Below are 24,523 nucleotides of genomic sequence, written 5' to 3'. Positions count from 1 at the left end.
AGAGAGAGAGAGAGAGAGAGATGGAAACGGAATAGATTGAAGAGAGAGAGAGACATGGAAACGGAATAGATTGAAGAGAGAGAGAGACATGGAAACGGAATAGATTGAAGGGAGAGAGGGAGAGAGCGAGAGAGACATGGAAACGGAATAGATTGAAGAGAGAGAGAGAGACTTGGAAACATAATAGATTGAAGAGAGATGGAAGTGGAATTGACATCTCAACCTATTGCCATTAACAGGAATCGAACCCTGAACCTTCGGATTGACAAGCTGCAACACTACCTATAGTGCTATAGCTTTGTACAGGCTGAGGTTGTCTGTTGAAGATAAAAGTGAACCAGTGAAAGCAGCCGATCTACAAGCTCAGAAACACGTTGCTATCTGAAAAGTTTTGAGATTGTAGATCGGCTATTTTCAGAATGAACTATGTCATACATTGAAAAGACATACTCTCAAATAAGCATTTCAGGTTATCTTTAACAATTGCACTTGCATTAATTGACACAATCATGTTGTGCGCAATGCAACTTAAATGAAGTCTGCATCAAGTGGGGCTTGAACTGGCAACCTTGAGGTTCTAAGGCACACACTTAAGTGAGAAGCCATTGGACCAACAGACCTGACCTGGTGAATGAGAGAGAGAGAGAGAGAGAGAGAGAGAGAGAGAGAGAGAGAGAGAGAGAGAGAGAGAGAGAGAGAGAGAGAGAGAGAGAGAGAGAGAGAGATGGAAACGGAATAGATTGAAGAGAGAGAGAGACATGGAAACGGAATAGATTGAAGAGAGAGAGAGACATGGAAACGGAATAGATTGAAGGGAGAGAGGGAGAGAGCGAGAGAGACATGGAAACGGAATAGATTGAAGAGAGAGAGAGAGACTTGGAAACATAATAGATTGAAGAGAGATGGAAGCGGAATTGACATCTCAACCTATTGCCATTAACAGGAATCGAACCCTGAACCTTCGGATTGACAAGCTGCAACACTACCTATAGTGCTATAGCTTTGTACAGGCTGAGGTTGTCTGTTGAAGATAAAAGTGAACCAGTGAAAGCAGCCGATCTACAAGCTCAGAAACACGTTGCTATCTGAAAAGTTTTGAGATTGTAGATCGGCTATTTTCAGAATGAAAAGTGGAATGACCCACCTACAGACAGAGCCAGATAGACAGACAGAGTGAGAGAAACAGACAGCTCAACCTATTGCCATTGACAGGAATCAAACTCTCAACCTTCGGACTCACAGAATGAGACACTACAAGTAGTGCTATAGCTTCATCCAGGCTGAAGTTGTCTGTTGAAGATCATACACTTTTGCCTTCTGTCATGAACCAAGCCCCTGTTTCACTAACACTAAGATCACTCGTTCACAAACCATTTACCAATAGAGAAATTGTATGTCTCCTCGAAACCGAAACCAGTGAAAGCAGCCGATCTACAAGCTCACAAAACGTTGCTATCTGAAAAGTTGTGAGATTGTAGATCGGATATTTTCACAATGAAGTACGTCATACATTGAAAAAACATACTCTCAAATAAGCATTTCATGTTATCTTTACCGTTTGCATATGTATTCATTGATACAGTCATGTTTTTTGCAATTCAACTTAAATGAGTCTGCATCAAGTGAGGCTTGAACCGGCAACCTTGCGGTCGTGAGGCACTCGCTTAAGGGAGAAGCCATTGGACCAACAGACAAGAACCTGTGAAAAAGGAGATCACACAGATGATACAGTTTCACGCAAATAGCTGAAAAATCCTGGGTTTAAGTGTTTTTCAAACTGCTCAAAATTGCAGACAATCTAAGGGCGGAGCTTACTGGTTAACGTGATACATGTGTTCCTCATGAGTCAAGGCACATGTGTAAGTGGGTTTAATGGCTGTCGGCCAAACGAGGCATGACTTTTGCCTGTTTAAAGTTTGCATTTAAAAAAAATCGCTATAGCGCCCCCCTTTGACCAATTGGAGTAAGATTGGTTTCAGTGATATTTGGAATGACCCTCAACATTACCGCAAAGTTTCAAAGAAATGTGAGTCTGCATGTATGTGTTAGGGGCAGATGAATAATTGTCATAAAACTGCAATATTCATTGGCTCATTAAAGCTTCATTTTTTCACTTATGGAAAATCTTTGCTGCTTGTTTGTCGGCATAGGTCCAAAGTTCATGTGTAAAACGTTTCGTGCAGATTACTAAAAAATCCCAGGAGGAGATAGGTTTTAACTGTTTTTCATATAATTCAAAATGGTGGGAGATCTAAAGGTCAGAGGTCAAAAGTCAGAGTGTGAAAGTTGTTCATCATGAGTAGACGCATGTGTGTATTGAAGTTTCATGGCTGTAGGTCAAACAGGGCATGAGTTGTACCTGTTCAAAGTTGGCATTTTGCTATAGCGCCACCTTTTGACGAAAGATTGTGAGAATTATTTCTTGATAGTTTTTCATGACCATCTACCATATGGCCAAGTTTCGTAAAAAGCGTATGCACGGTTCAGCCAGAACTGCGAAAAGTGGCAGAAGAAAAAAGAGGGCAACATTAAAACAGGTCCAGAGCTGAGCTCTGGCCCCGTAATGACCCACCTACCAGAGCCAGATAGACAGAGTGAGAGAAACAGACAGCTCAACCTATTGCCATTGACAGGAATCAAACTCTCAACCTTCAGACTCACAGGCTGAGACACTACCTGTAGTGCTATAGCTTCAACCAGGCTGAAGTTGTCTGTTGAAGATCATAAACTTTTGCCTTCTGTCATGAACCAAGCCCCTGTTTCACTAACACTAAGATCACTCGTTCACAAAACATTTACCAATAGAGAAATTGTATGTCTCCTCGAAACCGAAACCAGTGAAAGCAGCCGATCTACAAGCTCACAAAACGTTGCTATCTGAAAAGTTGTGAGATTGTAGATCGGCTATTTTCACAATGAAGTACGTCATACATTGAAAAAACATACTCTCATAAGCATTTCATGTTATCTTTACCGTTTGCACATGTATTCATTGATACAGTCATGTTTTTTGCAATTTAACTTAAATGAGTCTGCATCATGTGAGGCTTGAACTGGCAACCTTCAGGTTGTGAGGCACGCGTTTAAGGGAGAAGCCATTGGACCAACAGACAAAAACCTGTGAAAAAGGAGATCGCTCAGATGATACAGTTTCACGCAAATAGCTGGAAAATCCTGGGTTTAAGTGTTTTTCAAACTGCTCAAAATTGCGGACAATCTAAGGGCGGAGCTTACTGGTCAACGTGATACATGTGTTCCTCATGAGTCAAGGCACATGTGTAAGCAGGTTTAATGGCTGTCGGCCAAACGAGACATGACTTTTGCCTGTTTAAAGTTTGCATTTTCAAAAAATCGCTATAGCGCCCCCCTTTGACCAATTGGAGTAAGATTGGTTTCAGTGATATTTGAAATGACCCTCAACATTACCGCAAAGTTTCAAAGAAATGTGAGTCTGCATGTATGTGTTAGGGGCAGATGAATAATTGTCATAAAACTGCAATATTCATTGGCTCATTAAAGCTTCATTTTTTCACTTATGGAAAATCTTTTGCATCAGTTTTTCGGCATAGGTTCAACGTTCATGTGTAAAACGTTTCGTGCAGATTACTAAAAAATCCCAGGAGGAGATAGGTTTTAACTGTTTTTCATATTATTCAAAATGGTGGGAGATCTAAAGGTCAGAGGTCAAAAGTCAGAGTGTGAAAGTTGTTGATCATGAGTAGACGCATATGTATATTGAAGTTTCATGGCTGTAGGTCAAACAGGGCATGAGTTGTACCTGTTCAAAGTTGGCATTTTGCTATAGCGCCACCTTTTGACGAAAGATTGTGAGAATTATTTCTTGATAGTTTTTCATGACCATCTACCATATGGCCAAGTTTCGTAAAAAGCGTATGCACGGTTCAGCCAGAACTGCCAAAAGTGGGAGAAGAAAAAAGAGGGGAACATTAAAACAGGTCCAGAGCTGAGAGCTCTGGCCCCGTAAAAACGACTACACTCTTATAGCAGCGTAAGTTAAACAACAATACTATTTTGACATTGTGCAAGTAAAACAACTACACTCTTTTGGCAGTGTACACATTAACAACAACTACACACTTTTGGCAATGTAACAATTAAACAAGAACTACATTATTTTGGCAGTAACAATTAAATAAATAATAAACTGTTAGACTGACACTGAAGACAAACAAACAATTTTCAGCCTCACAAAGAGAAACTAACAGTGAAATAATTTACCTCACATCTGGCCATTTAGCATAAACAAAAGAAGTGCTTTCAGCATTATAGAGTGTGCCAAAAATCCTGAAGGGGGCGTCAACAAGTGTCATTTGGTAGCGGCGGACATCTTTGAGGGGTATAAAACAGGTTGACTTAACATTGCACCCGTCAAGTATGTCTGCAGCTACTATGCCACGCATCACAGTAACTCTAACGGCGTTACTGAATGGGAAAAGGTAACGCATTACGTTATTAGTTACCGCAAATAGTAGTTGCGTTACGTAACGCGTTACGTTAGTACGTTAGTAACGCGTTAGTCCCAACACTCACATGACCTCAATCAATTATCCTTTTCTAGGCAACACAGAAGGGGGGGTACTTTTTTCTTATTTCCACACAACAGCTCTAAGCAGAGGCGTACGGTCATTGGGGCCAACAAGGCCATGGCCCGGTCTGTGGGGCAAGATCCGCCAGGGGAAAAAAAACAAAAAATCAACATAACAACATTAGCAGCTCTCACCCTATAAGTCGTCTTTGTTTTCAAATGGGGCTCATTTGCATTCGGCCGAATTGTTAATGAGTGGCCATTAGAAAACCAGTTTCGCCGTCAAACTGGTTCTCCATTGCGCAGAGACATGCACCTCTCTCCATTCAGAAATGTAATAGAAGAAGAACCGTCGTCCTAAAACACCCTGCTCCGGTTCTAAACCGGCGGCCTCGGTCCGCGAAAAAAATGGGGCAGTGTGTTTTGGGACGAGCGTTCCGTTTTCCACCCGGAATGGCTCGTTAATTCTCAATAGACTTATCAGCCGTTGTTGCGCGATTCTGGCCCGGTCAACGTTAAAATTCACCATACGCTGCTGGCTCTAAGGTGTATTAAAGACATAGTTCAATGTTGAAAATGAGTGGTCTACCCATTTAATGCGGCCCGCAGCTTAATTACGGAATACTGATATATTATTGATTTCAGCTGTTACAATTCCAAACATGACCTGCTTTAATTACTTCAGTCTATAATAGTAGCTTAAATGACTAGAATAATAAATGCTACAATCTTTTTTATGTCCACTGTATTTGTATTTGTATTTAAGTTCATAAAGTTAATATAAGTATAACTAAATGCATTTGAAATTAAATAAAAATGTTACTTTTCAGGATTCCAATTCAAAAATAGCAAAAACAAATTCAGGATTCCAATTCAAAAACCAGCTATTTTTGTTACTATTGTGTGACATAGATGGCCCAAAAGTATATGCAATGTGTCCCTCTGGAGTGAGTGTGGATATATAGTGGCCCTCTCCATCATCAAAGTTGCATCACCCCTGGCCTACATCCTCATGGTTTGTGTTGGGTGAGTGGGTTACTGGGGACAGTAGGACAGGTGGAGGGCTGTGTAGTGTTCAGGACTGTGTTGTAATTACTGTATGTTTCTACTATGTGTATTACTTACTTAGTATGTGCAAGAGAATGTTTGTTGGGTTTAATTTGCCATGAGTTTCATGTGCCATGTGGTGTGTATGTGACACACACACACACACACACACACACACACACACACACACACACACACACACACACACACACACACACACACACAGATCCTCATCTAAGGGTGCGGAAATACAGCACTAAGCTCCAGTGCGCAATTTCCGAACGCACCCTAAGTGAGTTTTAATTAATTTGAGCATGTTTTGAAAAGATCTCTGGTGACTCATTCCTCTGTGATTATAACCTGCAAATTAATGATCTTCCAAACATTGCACCTGTTGAGCCACTATTTCATCACCCCTGGCCCAGATTACATCACTGGGAAACACACACACACACACACACACACCTGCCTTTGTTTACCCAGCTCGAGTTTCAGTAGTAACACACCTGGGTAATGTCTGCCGTTGCCAGGGCCGATAACAAAAGTATGCCCACTGCTCTGGAAACCAAATCATGTCACTTCCCCAATATGAAGGTTCTGTGATGGCTTCGCTTATTTTTTTCACGCTTTAATTGTTTCCACCCAGTTTTAGCAGTGAAAGCTGTGAGATTGCATCAGTCTCCAGCTGAGCAAAGCCCTGAGTGACCTGACTTGTGAGTCTAATCAGTGTCAAGTGTAAATTGGCAGGTCAGGGCATGACAATTACTCTCTGGAGTCAGGGAGTTACACTATTGCATCAGTTTACTGATGTTAAAACAATCCTTCAGGCTAGTCCGGGGTCACAGCGTGACTCACTGGTAATTTTCCAGGTGCTGGAGCTTGCAAACAACCTGCTCCTCTAGGGGACACAAGAGGTGACACCATAGCAAAACAAAACAATACAAATAATAATGAATAAAATACTAAATGTAATGTTAATAATTCACAAATTGTCCACTCACTATATTGCTATGCCTCTGCCACTTGATCCCAAAAACTATACCACTTGTGCAAGGACGCGCTGTGATTGGCCAATATGCTTGTGCAAGGATGCACTGTGATTGGCCAGTAGCCACTTTGAGTGGCAGTTGGGGCAAACGCTATCGCCAAAACATGATTTACTATTTTGTCCCTATCGGTACATAACTCGAACAGCGCTGAGTAGGCTCAAGCGAACTTCGCAACGTTCGGCACGGCAACTCGCTTTAGCTCGCTCCGTGGTGCCTCACGTGGCTCAAGTTCGCTTGAGACTGCGCACCTCCGTCGTGGTCCAAAACTTTATCGGCCCAAAATATTGGCCGCAGTTGTTGTAGGCAGAGGCACTTCCGCGTTGGCCACAGAAATGGGGCGTGGTTATAGCACAAGTGGTATAGGCTTTAGTATGTCGCGCTTCTGCCAGAGGACAGCTGGGGCCGAAGGCATTATGTTTTTGGGTTATCCCTCTATCTAGCTTGTAGAGCGGCTATTTTACCAAATGTATTATTAGGGGGCAAAGCACATTTGTCCTATGACCAATGACCTTTAGATCTTTTGACATTTTGAATTATATGAAAAATTATTCCATACTGTCTTCAGAAGCTGTTTGAAATCAATATGAATTTAGGAATACAGGTATGTTTGAAAAAACATGGGCAAGAACAAATACCAAACAAAATTGTGTATATGTGCAAGGGGTACGTTTGTGGAATTGCTGTGAAAAGGAATTAAGGATGTGTATTTCGATCTGTGTGTTCAATTTGTTCTTTAAATACAAGATGATAAATAAGTATAAAGATGTATTATGATCATGTATTATTAATATGATATAATATATAATGGATTATGAAGCCAAAAAAGGGGAAAACAAAGGTTTGTCATGTATGTGGAAAGGGTAGGCAGAATAAGCTTATTAGCAGTGTTGGGAAAGTTCACTTTCTGCATAAACTAGTCAGTTCATAGTTCACACATTTTTAAATGAACTAGTTCAGTTCATAGTTCATAATTAAACATTTTGAACTAAAGTTAATTGTTCCAAAAATGAACTATTTAGTTCATTTTTAGTTCATTTTTCTTTCAATACGTTGCTGCGAGCTATTATTTGCCACAGCCCACAGACAGCAATTATTTTATCCGTTTTAACACTGAAACTATGTGTCAGATTATTAGGTCTACTATTACTAATAGTAATACTATTAGTATTTTATATATATACATACACACATATATATATATATATATATATATATATATATATATATATATATATATATATATATATATATATATATATATATATATATAATAAGGGTCTCTCTCAGCTAAGGGGTCCTACCTTGACCTGAACAATTTTGAAGACCCAGGCATGTGTTATTATATTATATGAATATAATCCAGGATTATGCCATTTTTAGCCATAATGTTTTAAAAACGATTGGCTTAAAATGTGTCACCTACCTGAAAATGTACTATATTCTGTTTACTAAAGAGCTGGAGAGACCCCTGTGACCGAACAAACGCTCTGTAGCAATGATTACTATCAGAATATACTACTTTAACCTTTTTAACAAAAATAAATTGAAAAATACCCCAAAATATCACTTACCTTAACTTTAATACAGCGCAGAAGCTTTCTCATGCGTCGGAGACTCTGCAAGAAGAACAATACAGCTGTGGATCCAGGGTTTCCTGCAGGAAAAAAGTTAGGAAAAAACAATTCAGCTTTTTTTTACTCTCTACCTCCACCTACAGGCTGGTATCATAATATGTGACTCTCTACCTCCCCTTACAGGCTGGTATTATAATATGTTACTCTCTACCTCCCCCTACAGGCTGGTATTATAATATGCTACTCTCTACCTCCCCCTACAGGCTGGTATTATAATATGTTACTCTCTACCTCCCCCTAAAGGCTGGTATTATAATGTGACTCTTTACCTCCCCCTACAGGCTGGTATTATAATGTGACTCTCTACCTCCCCCTACAGGCTGGTATTATAATGTTACTCTCTACCTCCCCTTACAGGTTGGTATTATAATGTTACTCTCTACCTCCCCCTACAGGCTGGTATTATAATATGTTACTCTCTACCTCCCCCCACAGGCTAGTAGGGCCTGTAAAAGGCCAATCAAAAAGAAGGTCATCAAATAAAACGATGATTTTTAAGTCCACTGAAATAATTAATTTAACTTGAAGGTTAAGGATGATTTCATTTTAATATAGTACAAGAATAGTGTAACTATCTGTAAAATATAACCCATTTATTTCATAAAATTATGTATTGGGTTATAGCCTATTTGTCTCAATATTTGTCACATTCAGCCCTGGACTTCACTGACTGTAGGGGTCACATTAATCACATTAGAATCACAGATTAGAGATTTTATGTATTTTTTATATATGGTGTATGTCAGTGTATGAGTCAGTTTTAGCAGATTTCATTCTAATTGGCTACTGTAGACTGCCTATGCATTTCATGGGCCTGGGTAGGGCCACCTGGCCTGGCGGAGATCTGCCCTGTTGCGCAGCAGCACAGCAGGTGAAGGCAATTAACTTAAACGAGGAGCTGCGCAGCAAAAACGGCTCAAACTATGTCAAACTGTCACGTTCTAGCTGCTGAAATAAACTTCCCATTTGGATCATTGTTGACAAAGGAACAGAACATGGATATAGTTTGCAAAAAGATTATTTATTTATTGTCCATCAGAGCGGTGAGATCACAGTTTCTCTCTAGCCTGACACTCAGCCTGAATTTTCATTTCGTTTCACTCCATTATTCAGTCTGAAAGCCCTCTCATTGCAGCCGATTTCTGAGATGGGGGCGTGGCCAAAGTGGGACTCTTTGGCATACTGGATTATCCCGATCCCGATTCATCGTACAGATTTTCAACTGAGAAACACCCGCCTTCGACAGCGTCACCAGACCTGAATGCGAGGCAAACGATTCAGGGGGTGGAGCCAGGCTAGCTTCTCTCTGCTTTTGTATGATATTGATAGCCTAATCTTTGGATCTGTTTGCAGTTATTAATTTGTATTGCTGTTGATCTGATGTCGGGTTTTCTCTCTCTCTCCCTCCCTCTCTCTTGTGCGCCCGCGCGCTCTCTCATGCTCCCCCCCCCCTTCTCTGTCAAAAGTGTTGCTTGGCTTCCGCGCATTATAAACTGGAATATAGGCTTTAAATCTAACATATCACTGGTTATGTGCAGCGTTTCACTTGATGTTGAATCTCAACCAGAGAAGACCTGGTGTCTACCATTACCGTATTGACAGAGGTGCGCGCTTTGCGTCCTGGCCGTCTCCACGCATCCATTGTAGCCTGTGCGGAGTGTGCGTGCGTTCTGGCGGGTGGTTGTTTGGTGTTATAATAATCTATAACTGGAGGAATGGCGCCAAGGACTGTGTGACTTAGAGACTATGAAAACAGGGTACACTTTGATTGCATGCTATCAAAGCATTGCTATGTGATTTAGTGTCATTGTTTGATGTTATGACAAAAAAAAGACATGTTGACAAGATGGGGCCACTGCCCCCTGCTGGAACCGGCTGGAACTAGTGCCTAGGAGGACCAAACAGTTTTAACAAAATATGATTGTTAATACATCTTGCCTTGAGATTTACATTAGACACAAGCCAACAGACTAGTGATACCTTTCAAAATGATCGGGTAGAAATAGCGGATTTTACCGCAATTTTGCGATGTTTGGATGGAAACTGAGGATTTGGTTAGCAATGCTAGCAAATGCTAGCTCTAACTTTATATCTTATCTACATGGCTCTAACTTTATATCTTATCTACATGGCTCTAACTTTATATCTTATCTACATGTTTATGCATATATTTCATATTTACATGTCGATTTAAGCTCTGACATTTATATCAGGCATACTCTAGTATGTGAAGAGTTTAACTGGGCTATTAAGTCATTTTGGAAAGTTTTTCTGCTTTCCTGAAGAATGGGCACCAGCAAGATGACTGCCCTCTAGTCAAAAATGGTCACAAATGTTTTGGTTCTGAAGCTATTTTGAATTTAGTGATGTTCTACTCTTAAAAGGGGGAAGATGTGATATACTGTGTGTGGTCTGGAAGAACAACAAGATGCACTGCAGTGATGTTGACTAGGGGGCTCTAATGAGTAAAGGTGTATTGTATAGATGAAGAAGGAGAAAGAGGAAGTAAAGTTGTGAACATATGGTATGAAGCTGCTTTGTCTGCGTGTGCTTTATTCTGTACAAAAATACAACACTTTAGTTTAAAGATTATCACTTCAATATTTATTAAAAAGTAGTTTTTTGTGACCAGATTTTTATTGTAAATTTTTCTTTACATCAGATCAACCCATTTTGTTCGGCAATTTGGGTTACAGTGTAAGGACATACACATTTATTGCCTGCATGTGTGCAAAACACGTGCACGTATACATCCATAATCACCCACATACATACACGTCCCGACACTTATTTCCTTTCTTTTTTGTAAATAGGGCTACACTCCCTTCACTTCACTATTGTCTTGGGGTTAAATAAAATCTGTGTATCAATTTATAGTGAACCATCTGATGATTATAATTGCGGGAAGTTATGGCAATGTTGTTCCACACTCTTCCAATCTTTATATTCATATTTATTAAAAAGTTAAAGCTCTACATAGTTATCAGACAACTTCAAACTGATAAGAGCCAGTATGCGCACGCAGGCTTGCTTCAAAAGAACCACTCATTAGTTGCAATGGAAAAGTGGTCACAGCTAGCACTCACGTGGGGCGGCAGTGGCTCAGGGGTAGAGTGGCCGGGTAGAGTGAACTGGAAAACTGCAAGGTTCCCGATTCGATCCCGGGGTGGGGCGCTCCCCTAGAGTCAGTGTCGAAGTGTCCTTGAGCAAGACGCTGAACCCCTAATTGCTCCCGATGAGCAGGTTGGTGCCTTGCATGGTTTCCTCCGCCATCGGTGTATGAATGTGTGTGTGAATGGGTTAATGGCACAATCAATGTAAAGAGCTTTGGATTTTTATCCAAAGCGCTATATAAATGTGTGACGGTGGCCAGGTTGTCACATTTGACTTGCCAGTTCTTTATTAGAATAATGGCACCTTTTACTCTCTCTTAAATAAATAGTTCGCATTAAACTCACAACAATAAAAATATCAATTGCACAATAAAGTGCGGGTGCGTAATTATTGTGAGAATAATTAGAATCAATACTGCAACGACTGCGCCACCTTTTTGTATGCGAGGTAAGGTCCTCTATAACACTTTCTTTTCTTTTCAGGCTATTCACAGGTTCGAGTTTACCCAGGTAAGTGTAAAACACTTTTGAATGAGAACAACACTTGTAAAATATCCCTTGGAGAAGACTGGACAGAAACAGGTTTGTATAAAAAGGTAAGTTAACTTTATTGGTCCTAATACAACGGCATCTGTGCCATAAAACAATTGAAAACATAAACACAAAATAACACTATACTAATAAAACCCTCAACCTCCTAAGGCGCCCACTAACTAACTAAAATCCACAAACACAGGTCACTTCCAACAATAAAGGCAATAAATCACAGGGCTTGTGCAAAATATAGCAAATAAATATAGCGATAAGAGTGTCTACTACTACTGAACCAGTAAAGTGACAGTGCTAATTTAAAGTGCTAATACTCATCACGGTTCACATGCAAGAGGTGGGAATGTCCATATATGGGTGTAAGGAAAGGGGTTAGGCCAGGAATCTCCGTCTCTTCTTTTCTTCGTATGCGCCGTCTGCAATCATAGAAACTAGAACCAGTTCATCTGTTCAATGTAGCTTGCATATGAGGTTTAGGACCGTGGTTTTATAGAGATAACGTTGCATAGAAAGTTTACTTACTCGCGAGCCAGACAAAGTCTGGCTGTGAGTGTGTAGAGCGCGCAACGTGTATCGCCACTGGCCGTCTCCTCTGCTCCTTGGTTCCGTTCGTCTCACTGTTCCTCCCCGTCATCAAATAAGCTTTGCTGCATTAACGTGACCTGAGACCCAGTATCCAGTAACCCCCTCAATTGGACCCCTCCCATGGTGATCCCAATCATCGGACAGTCCCCAATAAACACTTCATTAGCCCTTGAACTAGCGAGTGAGCGCTGCACCCCTGTCTCCCGGACCTCGGCGACAGGGCGTACTAGTTTAAATGGCTTGGATCGGCTTTACAAAATCGGGCGATATGCCCGGGTTGCCTAGCCTGGTAAAGCCCCTCCCTCCGGAATTCTCATTGTCTCCGCCAGGCCGAAAGGCATGGCGAGAGAGTATGTTTTCCACCCCGTCCGTCCGTCCGTCCGTCCTTGTGTCCGTGTGTCCGTCCGTCTATGACCAGCTAATCTCCGGCACCGTTGTCTTGATCGCAGCGAAACTGTGCACATACACTCCCTGGATGCCAATTCAGAACCTTTGCCCCAAATTCTTCTCATGGGCCTTTTATAGCGCCACCAGGAGGCCGATTCGTGCAAAACACATTTTTTGACAGTACTCCTACAGATTTTGTCCAAAAGTCACGCAAATCGGTACACAGTATCTCTATAGTCATTAAACGAAACGAGTCTTTCAGATTTCTCATATTCCATCCTGATTGGCTAAAAATGTCTTCCAAAGTTTGCAGGAGTGCTCCGTTTTGAACAAAATGCCTCAAATCATGAACACAGCATGCAATTTCCGTGACATTTTGCACGCACAGTCCCATTAGGCCGAGGAAGAACTACCATTTGAATTTTGTCAAATCAACCTCATGGTGGCGCTATAACAGGCCGATTCGTGTTTTTACCTATAACTGCACCGATCTGTGTAAAACTTTGTATGCACACTCCCTAGAGGTCAAGGAAAAACCTTTGCCCTGCATTTTTCACATCTGCCTTTTATAGCGCCACCAGGAGGCCGACTTATGTAAAACACATTATTTTATACTACTACTTCCAATTTTATCCAAATTTCACGCAAATCGGTACACATGATCTCTATAGTCATGTGATCACGACGGATGTGTTTGATTTTTCATATTCCATACTGATTGGCTAAGATTGACATCTAAAGTTTGCATTATTGGCTTGTTTTGAACAATATTCCGCAAATCATGAACGCAGCGTACAATTGCGCTCAAACTTTGCACGCACATTCACACTATGTTGAGGAAAAAATTCCACCCTTTTAACATTGGCCTGTTATAGCGCCACCAACAGGTCTAATTTAGCGAAACAAATGTTTTTAACAAAATGCCTCAAATCATGAATGCAGTCAGTGTCCGATTGTCGTGCAAGGCCTAAGAAGAAATGGCACCCTTTTCACGTTGGCCTATTATAGCGCCACCAGGAGGCCACAATAGCCTCCCTGACCTGGCGGAGACCTGTGCTCCGAGGAGCACTTTTTCTAGTTTCCATTTGATTTCAGGAGTGAGTCTGGCCTGAAGGCTTATCTGGGCGTTTCTTGCTCGTCCACCAAATGGACTCTCCAATCAGCGTCCTCGCTCATTGTTTTGTGATTGACAGCAGAGGTAGGCCAATCAGGTGGAACCCGAGTGGTTCACACATCATTAATCAATACACCTTTCATACAAGCTGCTAATTAACATCAAAGACAAACCAATTACTCCTGGTGATAATCACTGCAGCCTAAAGTGGCTTAATTGGACATCAAAGGGCCACTTGGACATCAAAGCTACATTACTCCCGCCCAGCTCCACCCCACAGCCAAATACAGGCCAGACTCACTCGAGATTTCTGGAGGGAGGGTTTACCAGGCTACGGGTTGCCTACAAAACCTACATATCGGCCTACCTCCCTCATCCCACTCGTTGCGTTGGTAAGGCGCCTGGCGTCGTTCAGGTGGGGGTGAAGCGCGAGGTTGCATGTCGGTAGTGTTGGGTCGAAGGAGCGGTCTGATCTCTTTCATTAGCTCCTGTGTAAACCCCTGCATTTGCGATTTGACATCCTCCATAATCTCTTGTTTCAGTTTTTCCCTCCATGCAGGCTCCTGTGGGGTTTTGGGGGTACAAACAGGGTTAACAGCATGGCACAAGATTTCAGCAGCTCCATCTCTTCTATGTTCAGTGTCTAACAAGAAGGCCTCGTCTCGTAAGGCGGCGAAATCTTCTGTCGGGTTTCGACGGGCATATATTCTTAAGGCTTGGCCCAGAGGACCCTCAGACAGCCCCACTAGTAACTGCTCTCACAGAATGGCATCGGAGGGAGCGGTGTCTGGGTCGAGCCGCCACAGCCCGCAGAACCACTCTCTAAGCCTCAAAATATAAGCCTGCACACTTTCGCCTGTGCGCTGCGCACAGCCATAGAACGAGGCATGAGCCTGGGAAACAGAAATAGTCTAAATATTTAAAGATTTTGGCAACTGTATTTCGGTCTTCCTCATCGCCCACACTAATTTGTCGTTTGGCCTCATCAGTGAGTGCTTGTACTACAATAGCAACTTTTTTCACTTCTGTTATTTCCTGAGTGCTCAATACTCCTTTAATCTGTTCTTTCTACTCCCTGTATTTCTCCTCACCCTCTGTACCTGCGAATTTCGGCAATCATGGGGCCCCTGGATACACTGGCATCATCATCATCTTTACTCCGTTAAACAAAAAAACAAAAAGCAGCAAAACAGCAAAATTCAGTACAGTTTCTCTTTAGGGATTTTTTTGTGTTGTTCTCTACCCAGTCCTGCCGTGCTACGCCAAGGTTTGTATAAAAAGGTAAGTTAACTTTATTGGTCCTAATACAACGGCATCTGTGCCATAAAACAATTGAAAACATAAACACAAAATAACACTATACTAATAAAACCCTCAACCTCCTATGGCGCCCACTAACTAACTAAAATCCACAAACACAGGTCACTTCCAACAATAAAGGCAATAAATCACAGGGCTTGTGCAAAATATAGCAAATAAATATAGCGATAAGAGTGTCTACTACTACTGAACCAGTAAAGTGACAGTGCTAATTTAAAGTGCTAATACTCATCACGGTTCACATGCAAGAGGTGGGAATGTCCATATATGGGTGTAAGGAAAGGGGTTAGGCCAGGAATCTCAGTCTCTTCTTTTCTTCGTATGCGCCGTCTGCAATCATAGAAACTAGAACCAGTTCATCTGTTCAATGTAGCTTGCATATGAGGTTTAGGACCGTGGTTTTATAGAGATAACGTTGCATAGAAAGTTTACTTACTCGCAAGCCTGGCTGTGAGTGTGTAGAGCGCGCAACGTGTATCGCCACTGGCCGTCTCCTCTGCTCCTTGGTTCCGTTCGTCTCACTGTTCCTCCCCGTCACTGTCGCTGTGGCTTCTTGTCACTGGGAAGCGGGCACGTCTCAGCTCACCGTCCGCTGCTTGTGGCTGGCGTGTCTCGCTATATCACTTATTCTCCACCTCTACTCCGTGGCTTCTCCTGCGCTGTGCACAACCTGTTCCCTCGGCTGTCACACTCACACTGCCCCTGTGTGCCTGTTCTCCTGTCTTTTCCTGTTCTCCTGTCTTTTCCTGTTCTCCTGTCTTTCTGTCAAGTGGCCCGCGCTCACTTTTGTACCGGGTGGACCACACCCTACTCCGTTCTCATTCGCTTCTCAGACAGCGTGACCTGGGGACATTGGCTGGCTGGAGTGACACGGTCAATGTCATGCAGCCTATCATAGAGTTCAATGTCAAGTGGCTCAGGGACCGTGGGACAATACATGGCCATGTGAAAACATGCAGTGGGAAATTACAAGAAATACATTTAAGATGATGGTGGTTTAAGTGCATTATACAGGTTTTACGCATCAATAAAATAATTCAAAAAAATATTGCACCACTCATTTTTGATCCTGTCACAAATGCACCATTTACCATTTACCATTTACCATTTACGTGGGAAAATGCATTCCATCAAACTTTCAGATGTTTTCCTCCCAGTGTGCTGGAAGAAGATTTAAGATGTTTACTGTAATCTCTCCCTCTTTGGTTTCTGTTATGTGTAAACAATAATAGCGATTCTCAAACAAAACCCACCTCCAGTCACTTTCATTAGCCGCGAGACACATGAAGGGAGCGCTCCTCATGAACACAGCACCAGAGCCTGCCTGCTCACCCATCTGCCGGTATTAAAGCCTAATTTATGCTCCATCGCACGATGGTGTCGCTCGCAGAGAACGACAGAGAATAGCTGAACGACAAGCTCACTACGCTTGCATCCGCGATGTGTGGAGCTTGTACATCGGCTATTTTCTGCTTGCAACACTCTAAGTGTATATGTCTCGCCAGAGACCACCTCACAAGCCTACAGGAGGACGTTGAATGAACTGAAACCAGCGCTCCCTAAAACAACAGGTTAGGGAATCTGTTGGGAATTCATTACACGCAACCGGCATGTGAAGTCTCAATGTTTGTAAACAAATATTTGGTCTATTCTGATTACTCTCAGGATATAGAACTTTACTGCAAAGGTAACTCTCCACCAAACAGACTATTTCAGACTAGTTCAGACTATTTCAGACTGTAACAGACTGGTATTCGGTTGCCAAAAGTTGGCATTTAGTCTGTCAGCCGACGTGCCCATTGATGTGCTAATGCATTATAACTTTCAGCCTAGCCTGCCAGCGTTGCCAGGTCTGCTTATTATAAGCGACTTTGGGCTTGTTTCCCTGCAAAGTCACTAGTAAATTTCCCAGTTCCCAGCGTTTTTTCTTCACTGACGTGCAGTGGTGTAAAGTAACTATACATTTACTCAAGTACTGTACTTAAGTACAATTTTGAGGTACTTTTACTTTACTGGAGTACTTCCAATTGTCTATACTTTTACTCCACAACAATTATTTGAAATCTTTAGGTACTAGTTACTTTGCAGATATAAATCAAACATACATTAACCACTTTAGCCCTATTTTATACCTAAAGGCTATTTGAAAATAGCAGATCTACAAGCTCACAACGTGTTGCGGTGGGATGCGTTCTGAGCTTGTAGATCTGCTATTTTCAAACATTTCAGTACTTTTACTTTTGGTACTTTAAATACATTTTGATACCAATACTTTAGTACTTTGACTCAAGTAAATGTTGAATTCAGGACTTTTACTTGTAACAAGACTCAGAGTAGTGTACATCTATTGCATTGATACTTTTACTTAAGTAAAACATTTGAGTACTTTTTCCACCACTGCTGACGTGTACACAACATTTTTGAAAACGGTTATTCGAATAATCGAAAATAAATACATAATTAAAAAATCACACCCTGTGTGAAGTGGGCGGTGTCTTGCTAGCTAATCACAATACTGAATGGAGTCAACCAATCATGTACAAAAAATAAATACATTTATTGAAACACTCTTTATGATGGAAGAAACCATAACTTAAAAAAAAACAATTTATGTTTTTTTTTAAGTTATGGTTTCTTATATAGGGCTATGCACATGTGTCATGTGACACTGGCCAATCACAGTCCTGAATAGACTGTGATTGGCCAATCACGGTGCAGGGTTAGGCGGGGTACATTTTTGGCCAATCACAGCGCAGGATTTGTTGTACAAATATCAAAACCTCACTTATAGGGGCGGTTTCACCGCCCAAAAATCACACCCTGTGTGAAGTGGGCGGTGTCTTGCTAGCTAATCACAATACTGAATGGAGTCGACCAATCATGTACAAAAAAATAAATACATTTATTGAAACACTCTTTATGATGGAAGAAAAAGTTAAACCATAACTTTTTTTTAAGTTATGGTTTCTTATATAGGGCTATGCACATGTGTCATGTGACACTGGCCAATCACAGTCATGAATAGACTGTGATTGGCCAATCACGGTGCAGGGTTAGGCGGGGTACATTTTGTACATTTTTGTAAAATTTTTTACATTTTTGTACATTTTTGGCCAATCACAGCGCAGGATTTGTTGTACAAATATCCAAACCTCACTTATAGGGGCGGTTTCACCACCCAAAAATAAATTTAAATTAACACCCAGAAAATAGCCAAAACTGAGCACATTTCGATCTATAAGGTCTATAAGATCTATAAGGTCTATAAGATCTATAAAAAATATATTAAGAGTATATGAAAGCCAATTAAAATGTTTATACTATTGGAATCTTACACACCTGCTCCCAATAAATTACATCACCACAGCGCAAAAGTAGGTCAGCTCAATCAATCTCTCTCTCTGGGAGCGACAACGAGAAACAGTGAATGTATGTTTTCAAAGACATGGTCGCTTGTTTCTCTCACAGAATCTGGCAACACCAAAAGCCCTCGCTCTGTGTTGTTGTCACACTTCTTCTCTGCTACATGGCTACTCCCAGTCGGCCAAAGAACTGAACATGTCCGGTCGACTCTGGGTCGGCCGAAAAGGTCCCGAAGGACCACCCGACGGACACCTAACCGACTGGACGACGATATCGAACACTTCCCGACGCCAAGTCGGCCCAAAATCGGTGCGAGGGGAGAGCTGGCTTAACATTTGAACAAAAATCCTTGTTTCAGCCAAAACATAGCACATTTAATTTAAAAATGTAATGCTGATCAATGGAGTAGGATTCAAGATTAGCTGTGGACAGACAGACACACACGCAAGGTTGTATATTAGACACTAGTGTTTTACATTTTAAAACGGTTCGATATGACTTTTCCAAAGTATCGATTTATCGATACTTTGGAAAAAACTATTTGTGTAAGCTAAGGACTCGTCAAGATGGCATGTGCAGAACCTTCGCAAAACAGCAGGAGTGCTGTTTGCATATACTATGGATTTGAATCCGATGAACACGGAAAGCCAAAGGACACTAACAAGCCCATATGCAAGAGATGCTACCGAACGGTGCCAACAAAAGGAGCTAACACGACCAACTTATCAAAGCACCTCCAAGACAGACACGCCGACCCATTCAAAGAATTCAAAGAGGTTGGTAACAGCATAACTTGAAGCATTAAACTCGGCCCACGGGTCCAGTAAATTTGTTGATGAGTGTGTTGTTGTCCTGTTAGCGATAGCTAAAGCTAACCAACGATAGGTTGCATATCCGGTCTAGAGAGGATACGGAAAAGATTCTCAGTTTGCTTGGGTGTGGTCGTGTGGACATAAACGGATATAGTTTGAGTAGGCCTTAGACCGGATGCATTGGTTAATATCTGAATAGAAACCAAGATGATGGGGTTGACTAATGGTCAGAAAGAAATTAACTTAGATGCTGTTGTGCTTCACAACTTCACTTTTATGTGTACTTTGGTTCATTTCTAAGATTACTCTATAAGATCATAGTTATTTTAAAGGCCTGATTAAAAGAAAAAATAACAAAATAAATGTTTATAAAAATAAAACAATTTATCTTATGTTTCTTTTTCAGCACCAGAGAGAGAGAGAGAAGCTGAGAAGATTCAACCTGCAGCAACCTGCCTTTTGAATGTGTGACAATCTCAGAGGCTTTTGAATAAGTGGGCTACCTCAATATAATTGTTTTTTTATTACTTTAATGCACAAACTGTTATTGTATAAGAATAGTTATTACTTCCAGTTGATAATTATTTTGTACTTGTTACTTGAAAAGACAAGATTGTACTGCTTTTATTTTTTACTTAAATGCCTTTTGAACTACTGACTAGTATCTCAGGCTTTTGTGTAAGTGCAATACTTCAAGAGCATTGTTTTCATTCATGTGAAAAAGTTAATTGAACATGATAGACATACTGTAGCAGCCTATAATAGTTGTTACTATGAAAATGCATAAGATTGCACAGATTTTGTATTTAGAGGCATCAGAGGCATTTTTGTATTTTTCTTAAAATAAAAACTAGAAAAAGTGCTCCTCGGAGCACATGTCTCCGCCAGGTCAGGTAGGTTATTGTGGCCTCCTGGTGGCGCTATAATAGGCCAATGTGAAAATGGTGCCATTTCTTCACGGCAATCGGACTCTGCATTCATGCTTTGAGGCATTTTGTTCAAAAAAAAATGTTTTGCTAAATTAGACCTGCTATAACAGGCCAATGTTAAAAGGGTGACATTTGCTCCTCAAAATAATGTGAATGTGCGTGCAAAGTTCGACCGCAATCGGACGCTGCGTTCATGATTTGCGGCATTTTGTTCAAAACAAGCCACTACTGCAAACTTTAGATGTCAATCTTAGCCAATCAGGATGAAATATGATCATAATCAAACACATCCATCTTGATCACATGACTATAGAGATCATGTGTACCGATTTGCGTGAAATTTGGATAAAATCGGAAGGAGTAATATAAAAAAGTCGGCCTCCTGGTGGCGCTGTAAAGGCAGATGTGAAAAATGCAGGGCAAAGTTTATTCCTTGACCTCTAGGGAGTGCGGTTACAAAGTTTTACACAGATCGGTGTTGTTATAGGTAAAAATACGAATTGGCCTGTTATAGCGCCACCATGAGGCTGATTAGAATTTTTTCAAGTTGCATTTCTTCCTCGGCATAGTGGAAATATGCGTGCAACATTTCAAGGAAATTGCATGCTGTGTTCATGATTTGAGGCATTTTGTTCAAAACGGAGCACTCCTGCAAACTTTGGAAGCCATTTTTAGCCAACCAGGATGGAATATGAAAAATATGAAAGACTCGTTTCGTTTAATGACTATAGAGATACTGTGTACCGATTTGCGGGAGTTTTGGACAAAATCTGTAGGAGTAGTCAAAGAATATGTTTTACACAAATCGGCATCCTGGTGGCGCTATAAAAGGCCCATGTAAAAAAATTGGGCCAGAGGTTCTGCTGTGGCATCCAGGGAGTGTGTGTGCACAGTTTCACTGCGAGCAAGCCAACGGTGCGGAGATTAGCTGTACACAGACAGAATGACGGACACACGGACGGACGGACAGGGGGCAAAACATACTCTCTCGCCATGCCTTTTGGCCTGGCGGAGACAATAAATGTTTTTGCTCTAAAATCTCTGTGATTGCGAAAATGGTATCGAATTTATCGATATTTTTCATCGAAGTTGAAAATCCAGTATCGTGACAACACCATTAGACACTTGAGCATTTCAATATTAAGAATATGCATATTCACGATATCTACCTATCATATGCTGTTGCAGGGCCATAATCTTTTGTTATCACTATATTGCGATAACGACAACGACATCCCACCTCTCCCGGAAGTTCCGGAGTTTCCCCCACCCACTCCACTCTGTGACTGGTGGTGCGAGTTAGTCACACCCTAATCTGAGTTCCCAGAAGTTTTCGCCAGCTCTCGCATACAAACGGGAGGGGCGAGGAAACTTCTGGGCCAGAGCCCTGGTATTTGTGTACAGGATGTAACTTACGCTCAGAATCTAAGCGGACACGCCTCTTACCGGTCTGAGAGCTGTGCAACTCGTCTAAACAGTCCGACGAGAGGCAAACAGCAGTACACAACAATGGCGGCCGCAATTTCTCAAGGAGAAATTGCTTCCCGTCGCTCCTATTTACATGCAACACCCACTGCATGTGGATCCCGCCCCCTTTTCTGAAATTGCTTCCCGTCGCTCCTATTTACTAGCCTGGTAAACCCTCCCTCCGGAAATCTCAATTCTATTTGATTCCTGGAGTGAGTCTGGCATGAACCGCCTCTCTGCAATATTGGCTGTGTATGCCAAACGGCCGCGCCTATCAGCGTCGTCGCTCATTGTTCTGTGATTGACAGCTTACGTTGGCCAATCAGGTGGCGAGTTCGAGTGAGCCCAAAACACGAACGGCAGCCATCTTTTTCTTGTGCGGCCAATTCTCCGCTATTTTTTTACTTCAAAAAGCTCTCTAACTTCTATTTTGAGGCACGGAATTTACTTATAAGATATCGTTTGGATAGAATTTAGTTGTTTAACTTCATATATGTGGTCAATTAATCATGACAAAGCCTATTTAAAAAAAAATAATTAGAGAACCGGTAGGGGCGGGCAGTGACACCATTGTACCCGAAAAAGGCAACCCATTTTGGGTATGGCTGTCTCAAAAGTCCCGTCGCGTCACATTAAGACTGGTGAACTGCTGATTGGCTGAAGGGGAAAAATTATCATTGGCTGAAGGGGTTGTCAGTCAACGGTATTACTCCCGCCCAACTCCAGCACAGCCAATATTGCAGACAGGCGGATCAGGCCAGACTCACTCCTGAAATGAAATGGAATTGAGATTTCCGGAGGGAGGGTTTACCAGGCTACCTATTTACATGCAACACCCACTGCATGTGGATCCCGCCCCCTTTTGCATGATTTGAATCAGAACGCAGTGGCCGCGCCCCTGCTGTCCAGGCTCTGAGGCGAAGTCTCCCAGACTAGGCACACCCAGGCCTGGCAAACTCTGCTTCTCACCCATTGACTTGCATTTTAAAATGACGGCTTTTCCCCTAAAAATAATCGATAATTTCAGCAGCAAGAGCTTCATGATCTCTTCTAAATCTAGTCAACAGTAGGCTATGCACTTGAAAAATGTGCATGACATTATTTAAATAAACTAAAAACACGGGAAATGTTAGAGGGAGTAATAGCCATGGATACACGCACGACGGTCGTCTGTCTCGACCGTCATGGATGAACTTCAACCTGGTGTTTGCACTTTCTCCATTTACGGCCCGTACATCTACAGAAATGTTCATATTTCAAATATAAATGCTTATCCTATGGCCAAGGATGTTACATTTATGTACGGGCTCTCAAAAGTACCCGTATCATCTGTATTGTTCAATAAAAAGCATTTTAATCTGATCGGTGGCCATTTTCCCCATATGCTTTCAACTAAGCAACCCTATCGGTTGGTAGGTGTATTGCACTCTGATTCATAATAACTCTATGAGAAAATATATAGATGTACGCACCGTAAATGGAGAAAGTGCAAACACCAGGTTGAAGTTGATCCATGACTGTAACAGGAGTTTTCATGTACCGCAGGGTAAGACTACAGTAGCAGTTAATCAATAGACAAACAAATGAATGAATATACTTTAACGTGCGGAATCAGAATCAGAATCAGTTTTATTGTCACATCACAGGTTTACAAGGTAAAGAAGTGGGTGAAATTCGTTTTTGTACATCGTTCCCATCGCAACGTTAATTTCCATAGAAAGAAGAGGGGGGGGGGGAGAAGAAGAGGGGTGGGGGGCAAGTGGGAAGGAGATCAAAACAAGAGAGCAACAGAAGGCCAGACAAGTTATCTACATATTTACAAAGTACCTGAGATAATAAAAAACTAAGGTGCCTGAGCATAGCAGCAATGTATGTATACTGTGCATGTTACTTATACTGTGCATGATATACATATGGACGTTAAGGTGCTTAGAGAAAAAAAAGCACAATAAAAAAGACAAAAAAAGTCAGTGCGTTATACATGGGATTAAGGTGCAAAAGGTCAGTGCGTGTCCACCTAGGGTGGACTGACCCTAGTATAATCCGCAAGTAGCTCCATGAGGGAGTGCAGCAAAAAAGTCATTTGTACCTGGTGTAGTCCACAGGTGTGTCCGAGGGGGAGCTAAGTCCAAGTCATTGTCCCTGGTATAATCCACAGGTGTGTTCAGGAAGAGCCAGAAAGGTTTTGCACCGCCTGCTGTCAGGCTGCTGAGCAAGGCTTATGCCTCATTCAGCATCCTGACAGCAGCCGGATTAAAACTACACCAGTACCTGGTGGTGGAACTCTTGATACTGCGGTAGAGCCCCTTGCCCGGTCGCGGTCGTTGTAGTGGTTTGAACAGTCTGTGACTTGGGTGGTGCTTGTCCTTGATGATGCGCTTGGCTTTGACCACGCACCGCTTTTTGTACAGTTCCTGGAGCACTGGGAGCTCGATTCCCATTATCCGCTCTGCCGATCGCACTACTCGCTGTAGACTGATTTTTTCTCGGGCAGTGCAGTTCCCGTACCAGGCCGTGACACAGCCTGTTAGGATGCCTTCAACCGAACTGTTGTAATACAGCCTGAGGATGCGACGTCCTACTCCGAGCTTCTTCAGGCGGCGGAGCC

At 41.9% G+C, this 24,523-nt stretch overlaps 2 protein-coding genes across 2 annotated transcripts in view; one reads left to right on the top strand and one right to left on the bottom strand.

Annotated features, from left to right (window-relative positions):
* Window positions 1–24,523, bottom strand: part of LOC308090418 (uncharacterized protein) — a 106,523-nt gene that overhangs the window by 6,374 nt on the left and 75,626 nt on the right. The gene's annotated exons all lie outside the window — the stretch shown is intronic.
* LOC308090028 (extracellular calcium-sensing receptor-like) overlaps window positions 1–24,523 on the top strand; it is a gene marked incomplete at both ends in the record, with an annotated part of 40,670 nt that overhangs the window by 5,982 nt on the left and 10,165 nt on the right. The window contains 2 exons of the mRNA XM_080435054.1: window positions 14,584–14,688; window positions 15,272–15,291. Of these exons, the coding sequence (XP_080291180.1) occupies window positions 14,584–14,688; window positions 15,272–15,291 (125 nt within the window). The remainder of the gene's footprint in view (window positions 1–14,583; window positions 14,689–15,271; window positions 15,292–24,523) is intronic.

The sequence above is a fragment of the Gymnoscopelus braueri genome (assembly GCF_963280865.1).
Source record: "Gymnoscopelus braueri genome assembly, chromosome: 8".
Classification (NCBI taxonomy): domain Eukaryota; kingdom Metazoa; phylum Chordata; class Actinopteri; order Myctophiformes; family Myctophidae; genus Gymnoscopelus; species Gymnoscopelus braueri.
Note: the sequence above shows the minus strand (reverse complement) of the source record. Positions and strands in the feature narration are given on the sequence as shown.